This window comes from Pleurodeles waltl, chromosome 6 (assembly GCF_031143425.1).
Source record: "Pleurodeles waltl isolate 20211129_DDA chromosome 6, aPleWal1.hap1.20221129, whole genome shotgun sequence".
NCBI lineage: Eukaryota > Metazoa > Chordata > Amphibia > Caudata > Salamandridae > Pleurodeles > Pleurodeles waltl.
In genome coordinates this window covers 684,105,409-684,117,773 of record NC_090445.1, presented here as the reverse complement: position 1 = coordinate 684,117,773, position 12,365 = coordinate 684,105,409, and the positions used below count along the sequence as shown (strand labels likewise).

At 44.6% G+C, this 12,365-nt stretch overlaps 1 protein-coding gene across 1 annotated transcript in view; it reads left to right on the top strand.

Annotated features, from left to right (window-relative positions):
* Positions 1 to 5,320, top strand: part of LOC138300156 (zinc finger protein 485-like) — a 40,659-nt gene extending 35,339 nt beyond the window's left edge. Inside the window, exon 8 of the mRNA XM_069239114.1 lies at positions 2,749 to 5,320. Within this exon, the coding sequence (XP_069095215.1) occupies positions 2,749 to 3,449 (701 nt within the window). The 3' untranslated portion in view covers positions 3,450 to 5,320. The remainder of the gene's footprint in view (positions 1 to 2,748) is intronic.
* The last annotated feature ends 7,045 nt before the right edge of the window (positions 5,321 to 12,365 follow it).

Below are 12,365 nucleotides of genomic sequence, written 5' to 3'. Positions count from 1 at the left end.
GTAGGGGTCCTTTTGGAGATGAATGAGGAATTTGTGTGGGGAAATGAGCACGTTTTCCAGAGGGTGAGGGGAATCAGTGTGGCAGTCAAATATTTCTAACCATTCGATGCCAAGTGCAAAGCCATTGTGTTGACCGATGCTAACATTTACAGACTTGGGGCTGTGCTGCATCAAGAGAGAGACGGTTGTGAGAAGGGGGATACTTTTGCATATAGACCTTTAGGTGACGTTGAAGGTACTTATTCACTCATTGAGATAAAGGTCTTGGCATACTAATGGGGAGTCCGCCATTTCAAAATGTGTTTACGGAACACAGAGTTTATTCTTCGTCCTGACCATAAACCATTGGTGAACTATGGAGTATGAAGAGAATCAGTTGCGTCAAGCCTCATATAGCCAAATGGTGATAACATATTCAAGAGTATGTGTACAAACCTGAGTATGTGCCTGGTTGACAAAAATGTTAACTGCTGATTAACTCTCCTTGTTAACCATTGTTCGATGTGGAGAAAAGCAAAGGGGAAAATGATAAAGAGCATGCAGTATTAGTGTTACCCATGGTTAGCTCAGGATATTTTGGGTCCCTATCAAGTCAATTGAGTTTCTCCAGAATATGTTAAGAGTATCAATATACTTCTAAATAAAATGTCCTAAGGTTACATCAACGTTTCCAAACTGGGGTCGTGACTCGATTTTTGGTTGCTTGCGAAATTCCTGGTCTATATAAAATTAATATATAAAATGATAAGCCCTGTTTGTGCACCAGTGCAAAGGTGCTGAACAATGTATTTTAGTCCAGTTTTAAAACAAACCCTTGCAAGGATTCTTAAACAACACTCCAAGTGAAGTATTTGTTGCTTCTGTTTTTTTTGTTTTTTTTACTCCACAACGGTATTTCAACCGAGAATGTGCTTGCTATACTTGATCGTACATAACTGTTCCACTTGTATATGACTTTCACACATTGTTGTGCATGTGTTTTGAGAGAACCGAACTATGAGGGATCAGAAGGATGCACGAAGCCGCCCGTGAAACCTGTTTATTTCTCTTACTGTGTTGGAATGGGAGGACTTCAAATAACCTTCTATGTATTGTCAACAGTATTTCTATTGCTTTCTATGTATTTTTTTATTGGTCCTCGAATCAATGTTATGTTGTTGCTGATGAAGTAAGAGGTAAATGTTGGTTTCTGGTTTTGGCTTCAGAATGTAGAATAAGTAATGTGTCCTGGCAAACCCCTGAGCATTGAGCAGTTAACAGTTGCATCCTGAGTTCCGTACCTATTCTCTTAATTAAAGCCTTCATCTTTTTACTCACAGCTTTGTCATCTTAACACTGGCTATTCATGACAGTGAAGGGTTGGCAACTGGAAGTATATTGTGAGAGCTTTAGAAGTATGGTTACCACCTGTCCATCTGTACTTGAAGAGTACCAAGGACTTTTGTTGTAGCTGTGAACGTTTTGTTTATCCTTTTTCAATCTCAAAGGTGCAAAGGATAAGCATAGGCACTAGATTAACACAAATTTAGGGCTACTTGTTCAGGGTTCTGTTAGTAGGATCTTTTAAAAGCAGACAAATTCCATGTACAGAAGCAGGTTATACAATTAAGTACTTCTAAGATGAAAGTCTACAAAAGCACTAAAGCCTTCCAGCAGAGCCACAAATCTTGGAGGCAGATGCTCTGTTGTGTCTGGAATTTGATCTACCCATTCCCAGCTCTCAGGAAAACTATACAAACAGTCTTCAGATTTGAAAATGTGGCCCCTGGACAAAAAACCTTGTCAATTCTGCACAGTGATCCACCTGAGTATTGAAGTCTGATTCTTTGTAGTCTGCCTTCCCTTTTCCTCACCATAAATGTTGTCATTTATACCTTCAGTTTTCCACGCTAATCTGTGGGCAGTGTGAGTCATTTATAAATGATTATCTGTAATATTGTCCAACCCACAAACTCAAGCAAACATTTGGCCATGTGACAATGTCATGGACTCAGACAGCACACTGCCTAACATGTAAGTTGGCATTTTTCTGATAGAAGTAGTAAAGCCTGTACACTTTGACAATGGAATATGCGTAACTCTCAAATAATGATATTTACAGATGTAGTTTAATATAGTGAAAAGAGCCAAAGTGTTGTTATTTATCGCACTAACTCCTCTCATGTTTATTAATTTAAATTGTACTCATTGGGGATAGGATTTGCCTTTCTGTTATGTGACCCACATCGTGAAAACTGGAGGCATCTTGTGTTTATGTATCAAACTGAAATTTTGTGCAAAGGATGTTCCTTTATCCAACTCTTACCCGTTACTCTCCCTCCATGCCTGCCTCTATATTATGTGGAAAAATAGAAAGCCTTCCATCATATCATATATTAATCTCACAACCTCTGTGGATGTTTGTAGCCCTGCCTGGAGTCAAGTAATCAGATATGTCAGCGTCTTCAATAAATAACCTTAGAGCACACGTTGTTCTCTATTTCCACAGGGACATGATCCCCAAAGCTGTATTAGGAGCTCCTTTCTAGGAAGAATAACATTGACTTTTCTTTGTGTGCATTGAGTTTGCTATCATCTATCTGATGTAAAAATGTGGTTACAGTGTACAATGTCTTTATTTGTTTATTTAAGTTGACCTTAGTAGACTTCTTGGATCTTGAACCTGTGGGTTTAATCATAACATTTATTGTTTTACTCATGACGTAACATGTAGCAAACTAATAATGCAAATGTTATTTAATCCAATAGGTAATGGTGGCACGAAGAGAAGAGCCTGCGGTTTATTAAAATGTAACGATAAATCACCACTTACCTATTCAATGGCAAAAAAGTTCAAAGCAAATATGGTTCATAACATTCATGAGAGAACCACTGAGATGTGGTCAGGAAGTGATGGAGAATTTGGAAATGAGAGAACTGCACCCCGAAAAAGAGAATGCAGCCAACTAAGGCATTCCACCTTAAATCAGATGATTCCCCATGTACAGAGTTCAAAAGCATACTGCAAAGGTGACAGTACAATGATAAATGACCTTAATACCACATACGAATCAAACACACTGCAAAGCTCCAGAACATACACCTATCATACAAATGAGCAAGCCTGTCAGAGTAACAGTGACATTGGACATCAGCAACCACAAAAAGTAAATAGAAGATACCCATGTAAGGAATGTGGCAAAAGTTTTACTGTGATGTCAAACCTTCTAATACATGAAAGAATACATACTGGAGAGAGGCCACATCACTGTACTTTATGTGGAAAAAGCTTCACTCAAAAAGGAGTCCTTCTTAGACACCAAAAAATGCATACAGGCGAGAGACCTTATCAATGCAATGTATGCGGGAAAAGGTTCAATCAAAAGCATCATCTTTTAAGACACCAAAAAACACATTCAAAGACAGAACAGCATTTCCCATCTGATCTATATGGACTTCATAATTACTAAATAATTTCAGTGTCAAGGAAACTGAGGCTAACAAAGCACACCAAAGTTGTGGCTGGGTGAGATGTCGTGCTACCAGCTTCTGAAATGGTAGTTGCTATAAGACATGGCATAATAATATAAGGGAATACTGATACTGATATGTAGGTTTATTGGAATAATTCACAGGAATTTAGAAGTTCTCTGCTTCGCTAGACCTAAGATTATGAAACAAGTGAGCATTCCAAATGCTTACTGTAAACTAAGACACATAATTTTAAGTGCAACAGTCCATGCAGAAGCGAGTTTCAAATTCCTTTTAGTGGGACAAATTAGAAACAAACCAAAATCCATTGTAAGTATTATTCAAGCACTGGAGCCAAGGTTTTAAATTAAGCTCAACAGATCTTGACCCATTTACTCAAATGTCTTTTTTAAAGAAAGACAGGGGATAGGTTTGTACTCAGGAGTTTTGGTTCGTGGAAAAACTAAACTTAGCAGTGATAGATCTGTGCCTGCTTTTGCAATAGATGAACAAAAACTATGTTTAAAAAAAAAAAATCCTTGGTATTGAAAAGGATAATTGATTGTATGGACGATTCCAGTGCAGCTTGTCTTCAATACCCTCAGCTCTTATACTTCATTAGTTTGCTAGTTTTTGTTTGTTTTGAATAACTAGACTTGCTACCTACGAAAATTAGAGAACAATAATAAATAGCACAAGGCAGGAGCACAGTTGCAAACCTTGAAAGTGGTTCACGTTCACAGTCTCATAGAGGCACAAGCTTGTGGTCCTGGGCAGGACAGGTGAAAGCTGCAACTCATGGTAGTGGGCACAGGTCCCTTTTGCTGCACTGCTACTGCTGCTTTCTAGCATCTAACCAAAGCCCAAATAGGACTTCCGGTAGTACTGTTGGAACTAGGTAAGTTGGGCGGGGCTGAAGAGCTAGCGTTTGTTGTGTGTGTGAAAGTCTGATTGAGTTTGTATATTAGTTTGTGCTTATGGTGAGGTCGGTAGGGGATGGTTAAATGAAGCTGTCCAATTACTGAAGGAACTCATTTTCAGCACATTGTGGGCATTCAGTGCAAAATTCTGACTATACTTTTTAAAATAGTAGTCCATTGTAGGCATTCATGGATGCCTTCTGGCAATCCAAGAAATAATAGTGGCCTATCCTTGAAATACTGTGAGCATTTATGATGACATTCTGGCTAGCCTTGCCATAATAGTGGTACATCCCTGACATACTGCAGGCTTTCGTGGGAATATTCCGGCTGTTTCTGCCATAATAGAGGTCCATTATTGACAAAATGTTAGGTGTGGATTTTCTTAGGAAAATAGCACCCTGTCACCCTTGCCCCGTATGGACATATTTGATGTCATCGTGGCTATTACTGCCATCTATTTTATCCAACTATTACAGTGTGGAGAACCTTGTAATGATTGTGGCTGCCTCTGACACAACAGTGTCCATCCTTAACATATTGCCCATTCCCTGCAACATTTACCATCCATGACATAATAGTGGCCCATTTTTTACATTTTGAGGGCATTCTAGATAACACTCTGGCTATTCCTGACCCATTGATGCACTTCATTATGGTACTGTGGGTGATCTAGACAAAATTGTGGCTATCCATTGAATAATTATGGCACTGGTACAATGATGTCCGTACTTGACGTATTGTGGCCTTTCTTGAATAATTCTTGCTAGCACTTGATAATGGCGTGAAAATTCCTGCTATGTGATGAACATTTTTAGTACTTGATGATGTTAATGGGCACGAAAGGCACAATCGGTCCATGGTGACAACAAGAGTGCTTACTGAAAATAACATGCGGATGTTTGGAGACCAATATACATTTGCTAAAAATTAAAATGGGGTATTTCGGATCCATAAACTGTTGTTTGATTCTGTTTCAGACTGGAGCTTATATATTCAAATGAAAAGATTAGATTTCATTAGGAAATTTCCAGATGTTCTGTATTATTTGACGAATAAGTCATGCTGCGTTTTGGGGGCTTAATGTTATTTTTAGGACTGACCTGGAGATGGCGTTAGCTGTGTCACAAGCCTCAAGTTTTTCTTTTTTATTATATTGTAATAATAACACACTCATACAAGGGCTTTTGATCAGGTCTCTTCATCCATTGGCCTGTACGAGTGTCATTCACATGTTACGTTTGCCCACCATAGTATACAGCTTTGGCACTGTGGGCCAGCCCACCTGATCTATTCGCTGTCAGCTACTGAGTGACAGCATTTGCATGCTTGCATGTGCACAGCCGAAATAGTGCACTTCAATACCAGGGCTGGTTTGCCTGGGCTGCTTTTATATTTTTGAGAAATAGTTGTTGCATATTGGCTATGTTTGCAAAATATAATACCACATTTGCTATGGCCAGACCCATCAACTTTGAAGATACTTGTTAGTTTCTTGCTACCCGAGAGCACTTTCATTACTGTTATTTCGTCATTCATTAGAGGCATATTCTCATCTATATTGATAAAGCTTCCTGCATCGGCTTCTGTGGACTGTATAGGTGCAATTGTGCCCCTTGATCAAGTATTGTATGAGCCTACAGGATGTGTCTAGGTCTGCTTTATACGACCTGTGATTGTGAGATTTGTATAACGTTTGACTTTTCCACCCTTCCAAGCAGATTGTCTGTCATTACATAGGTCCGAGAATTAAACTGGAAGAGACAACATTGAAAAATCAAGTGGAGAAATATGCTGGGTACCTTCTGAAAAATGAGAGGTCAAGGCCCCTTGCAACACCGAGTTTTTTTTAAATTCCCTGCAATACATAGAACTCCTTATCCATTCTTTGAAGGTGTTATGCTAAAAAACACAATTTATGATGGATACTTCTGCCTGCAGAGTCCTCACTTCATGAATCCTTCCAGATGCCACACTGTTTTTGGAAACTTGAAATAACTCTCCTACACTAACAGGTGGCTTTTTGGCTCCATCTCGACTCCGGCTCCTCCTTGGTCTTGATGTTACAGAGCCTTTTGTTCCATATCCTTCAAGGTGGAACTAGAGTGCTTCCTTAGATTTCCTGTACTGCCACAGGCAATGGTTAAGTTTGTATTTTATAGATATTCTCAGCCAGGGATCAATACTGTTTCTATACCACAGAGGTAGTTTAAAACATAGCTACTCTTCCTGTAGATGTTTTGTAACAAATGGATTATTCTTACATCCATCATTATTAGGGCAACTAAATGGCATTAAAAGAGAATTATGCAGGTGTGGTATTTAGAAAAACAATTCTGTGAAGTTTTATGAATGAAATTATATATAATACAATGCTTAGAAAAACCATAATGGAATATTACACTATAAAATGCATTGTAACTTACATCCTGGACACCCTTATGGCACCCTACAGAATTCAGTATATTAATTGCACTTATCAGGATATAATATCATATACATTTTTTAACATATTTCTTTATTGGTATTTCGGTTGGTACATCAAATTAGTCACAGGATCAAAACAACTGATATAGCCATACAAGTCTCAATTTCATGGCAGTTATTAAAAAGCTTGCCAATACTGCTTTCATTTTATTTGCCGCCCCCCCCCACACTGCGGATTATTCCTCGTCATGTTCTGCGTGTAGGTAAAGTAATTGCAGTGTGGCCGGACAGTGGTTCTCTGGTCGGCACAGTGTATCCAGGAAGGTGGGTGATTGTGCACTACCACGTTCAGCTCTAAGCTCTCAGGTACCTGTCCTCTCTAAGTGCAACAATTAACGAACAAAGCATACAGTACAACTTGCCCAGTTATGGAAACCAAACCGCTTTTCCTGTAGGTGTGTCCGTGACTGCACGGGTCCGGGCAGGGGGTTGGGGATGGAAGGGGCAGGGGGAGGAGGGAAGGGAGGCACAGGACCGCACACGAACATTCGTGTGGGTCCCAGGGGTCTGTTACGATTATGTTCCTAACTCCTGTAATTGAGCGGCTCATTTGCAGTCTGGCCAGTAGTTGCTTTGAGAGTGTCCCATGTTCTCACCACCTCCGCCCATAAGTGGGCTTTCGGTCCATTCCTCATCACTCTCATTTCTTCCCTCTGGAAAGCCCGCACTTCCGCCCTGGCACAGCATGTAACGTCTGCCACCAATGTACTCAATTATGTCCAGAGCTGTTCTTCCAGGCCATTGCCACCCTCCTACGTGCCAGTCCCAATAAATCTGTTCCCCACCTTTTTTTGAGGGGGCCTATCATAAAGTCCTAATAAACAGACAGCCGGCCGCTATCCAACTGCCTGTCCATGGTGCTGTTGAGTCGAGCAAAAACCTCCCTCCAAAATTGCTGCAACCCCAGGCATCCCCAGTCATATGACAGAAGTCTTCATCGCACAAACAACAACGTGGGCATGCCCCTGATGTGATATCCGGATAATTCTATGCAGGGTAAGGTAGGTCCTGTGAACATAGTTACTGGGTATACTTGATGCGTGTGTTGCGAGAGATTTTGTGCGGGTGAGCCAGGGTGCGAGTCATTCAGCATCTGTCTCCCTATGTCAGTGTCCCACCTACCTCTCAGTCCCTCCAATAGTCAGTCCACCATCCCATTCAGGGCTCTGTAGAACCACGTTATCAGCTGCCCAGTGTCAGCATAGACTGTAAGATCACAGTTTCAGAAGATTCCTCACTTCCATCCCCCACATGACTTGTACGGCTCGTACGATAGCCTCTTAATTTAAGAACTGGCCAACGGCCAAGCCCGTGTCGGCCGTCAAGTAACCAAAGGGGTTCAACATATCTCCCTGGGACAGGTCTTCCACTGTTGCTATTCCCGTCTCCGTCCATCGTTTTAGTTGTCATGCGGTGAAGGAGTAGCAAGGCTCACCATGTGGGAGGCCCACCAGCGGGAGGGCTGGGGCGTAGGGGCCTGTTGTGCGCATTCATCTGAGGGCCCTGCGCCAGGCTGCCAGTGCCGTAGCCTCCAGTATATTTTATCTAGGAAGTGACCATGCCCCCCGCAGGAGGCAGGCCTGGAGTCCTGTCTCTTGGGTAGGTCCTTTGTCTATGGAGACCATCGAGGAGTACAGCCAGTTGAGCCATCTCGCCAGCCACTGAAACTGAGCCACCACATGATACAGTTCAAAGTCGGGCACTCCAAGCCCCCCCCCCAGTGGTAAACGGAGCGTCATCAGTGCTGCTTGTGGTCACCCCATGTCCCACACCAGCTCTTGCAAGAGCCCGTCAAAGGTACGAAACCAGGACACCTGGATGAGCAGCGGTAAATTGCCAAAGTAGTAAAGAAGCCTGGGGAGCATCACCATCTTGGATAGGGATATTCTAGTCATGATGGGAAGTTTTAACGACCACCAAAAAGCCACTGCAATGGCAGGTACGCTGCCCCCAGGTTGCCCTCACGAAGGTCCATCAAGGCATGATAGACCTGAATACCCAAATACTTGAAAGTGGAGGGAGTCCACTGAACATCTTCTGGGCGGGAGAGTGGGCTTGGCCCCCTTGTCGCCATTGGAAAGACACATGTCTTAACGCCGATTGAGGCGCACCCCTGAGAGGTTGCCAAAGTCCTCTATCTTCTTCAGCACCTGTGGCAGCACTGCGTTCCCATCTCGTAAATAATTGAGGTTGTCAGCATAGAGGGAGATAATATGCAGTGTTCCCCGCCTAATTACACCACACTCACCAGCCATTGCTCGGAAGCTCACCACTAACGGCTCAATCGCAGTGGTGATCAATATGGGTGAGAGTGGGTAGCCCTGCCTGGTTCCCCTACAAATGTCATAACTGCTCGAAATTGTGTGCCCTGTCTTCACTCTTGCCGTGGCGAAGGGGGAAAGCAGTTTAACCCATTGTGCCCATTGCTGCCCCAGCCCCATCCGCAGAATCACTGCTTCTAGATAGTCCCATCGCACAGTGTTGAAGGCCTTTTCCAAGTCCACCGACACTATCAAGGCCGCCATCGTCAGGAGACATGGGTCATCAGAAAGGAGGGAATAGAGTCTCTGCAGGTTGTGTGATGTACTACGCATAGGTATAAACCGATTCTGGTCTGTATGTACGAGAGTCTGCATGTGCAGGAGTAACCTAGTTGCGAGGACCTTGCTAAGCACCTTAATGTCAGTGTTGAACATTGATAATGGGTGGTAATCCGCTGCGGTCATATCGGTCCGTTTGCCCTTGGGAAAAGGGATCAACAAGGACTGTCTAGTTGATGGCGGCAGTTCGCTCATTTCATAGGCTTCTGTATACACCTCTGCCAGTCGGGTGCCAGAGTTGCGGCAAACCTCTGATAGGGTGCTGGCGGGAGACCATCTGTTCCCAGGGTTTTCCCCATCGCCAGAGCTTTGATGGCAGTTCCCACCTCCTGGTGACTCATCTGTGCCCCCATATCTGCACCGTCCTGCTCCATCACCAACCGCAGACCTGCCAGGTAGGTTTGGATAGGGTCCAAGTCAGCACCCCCGGTGCGCTATACAAATATGCTTAATAAACTTGAAACTCATCGTTGATGTCTGTTGGGGAATAGAGCGTAGTCCCGGTCTAGTTGTCAAGTGAGTAATTGGTGTGCCCCTGCTCTCCGGTCTGATCAGCCAGGCCAGTAATCTCCCCGCCCTACCTTCTTCTTCGGGGATCCTACCCAAATATGCCTTGTAGTTGTGGCAGCGAAGGTGCTCTAAGGCTTCGGTGTGGGCTTCACGCGCTTCCTCTAGCTGTCAGGTCGCTCTAGAGTCCTTCCCCAGCCTGGACTCCCACCTGCGCAATTCTGTCTCTAAGCAAGTTCTAGTTCTAGGTCGTTCTTAATCCCTACTGTTTGTCCAATACAGTGCCCCCTTATAACCACTTTCAGGGCTTCCCATTCCATTCCCCTAGAGGAAGTGGTCCCCTTGTTCAGGAAGAGGTAGTCTGTCATTTTAGAGGACAAAGCAGTACGGAAGACCTCATCCTCAAGGGCCCTAGGGTATAATCACCATGTTGGAATCGGTGGGAGCCCCACCTGTGTCTGCAGTGTCAGCAGCAATGGGTTATGGTCCGAGAATGTTCTATCCAGGTATTCGGTATGTAGAATGTCACAAATGAGCATCTTGGAACTGAACATGTGGTCAATCCTTGTATGGACCTGGTGAAGGGAGTATTCCTTACTGTGAGGGTGTTGGGTCTGCCAGGAATCTTCCATGTCCCATTGGTCCATCAATTGCAGCGGGTGTTTCACTACTCTAAGTGTTGCAGCTCCCTGTAACGGGGGAGAGTAGCGGTCAAAGTCTGTGTCAACGACACTGTTGTAGACCCCCCCCCCCCAACAAATAGGGCTATCTGGAAATCGCACCATGTGAGCCAACAGAGCCTGCCAAAAAAGAGTCTGGTCCTGGTTGGGGGTGTATACACTCCCCAGGACTTTCGGACTGCTGTCAAGGTGTCCTTCCATCAAGACATATTGCCCCTGTTTGTCCACATCTAGTGCGGTAGCCTCAAAGAACACCCCGCAAGCACCCATATCAGTGCATCTTGCGCATAGGCTGAATAGGTAGTGGCATAGAGTTGCTCCCGCCATCTCCTGCGGAGACTATCGGCCTCTGACTTGGTGAAGTGGGCTTCCGGTAAGAATGCCACATGGACCCCTCTCCCCTTCATATAGGTCAGTATATTGTGCTGTTTTAATGCAGTCCCTATCCCTCGGATGTCCAAGACATCAATTTAGAGTACTGCTATTCAGCATTTTGATTTTTCGTTGTGTAATGTCCACTGATCTATCCCTCCCGGTTCCCCCCTGCACCCCACCAGCCCCTCCCAGCGCCACCAACCCCCAACACCTATTGCATATCTGGGCCACAACAAGAAGAATAACCGTATGTAACACCCAGTTACCCGACCCAACAGCAGTCCAGCAATGGCCAACTGCCCAAACCAGAAAAAACAAAAATCTACAGTCTCTCACCGTTGCCCTTCTGAAGCAATCCAAGGGAGAGTGGAGGGTGAGGGGTCTGGAAGCCTGTTATTGTCCATCGAGCTCGACCGGGCCGGCCCCACCCAGTGGCAGGCCGCCACCCCAGCTGGGAGCCGTGAGCAGACCAAGGGTAGGCCCCCCAACTTATGTCAGATTATGTCCTCAACTGTTTGGGGCATCACTTGAGGGAGCTCCTCAATCACGCTGGCACTAGAGTCAAGGTCAGATGTATCTTCTGTTTCATGGACATCGGTGGAGTAGTTCCTATCTCTATCGAAGACAGGTGACTCCATCAATGATGCTGTAGTCTGGATCACTGCGCTTTACTCCTGAGTTACTTGGAGTTGCGTTGGTCGCATCAGGCGGTCTGTGACAGTTCGGTCCTTAGAGCGGCGCCTCTTCCAATGACGGCCAGCGGTGCTGGGTGCACCCCCCATACAGACAACTGTACCCCTTTGTAGGATTCGAGCCATGCCCATGCTTCTTCCGGGGTCTGGCAGAAGTGCGTTTTGCCTCCCCACATTATCTTCAGCTTTGAGGGGAAGAGCAGCATGTATTGGACCCCTTCGTCGTGCAGTGCCTTCTTCACGGATAGATGTGAAGCCCGCTTCGCCTGCACTTCTGCTGTATAGTCAGGAAACATATTGACTTTGCTGTTCTCTACTGTAAAACGGGCCGCATCCCGCACTCTCTGTAACAATATGTCTCGATCCCTGTAATGTAGTACTTTAGCCACTACTGGTCTGAGAGGCTGGCCCGGCGCCGGGGGTTTGGGCAGCACCCTATGTGCTCTTTCCAATGTGAAAAAGGAGGTGAACTACCGCTTGCCAAGGAGGGATTTCATCCAGAGTTCCAGGAAGGCTAACATATTGGCACCCTCCGGGAGCCCTGTAATGCACACGTTTGTAACGGCGACTACGGCCCTCAGCATCATCCGCTCGGTATTCTAGTCTCTGCACTTTGTCGGTGAGATGAGCTATCCGTGTCTTGTGTGATCGCTG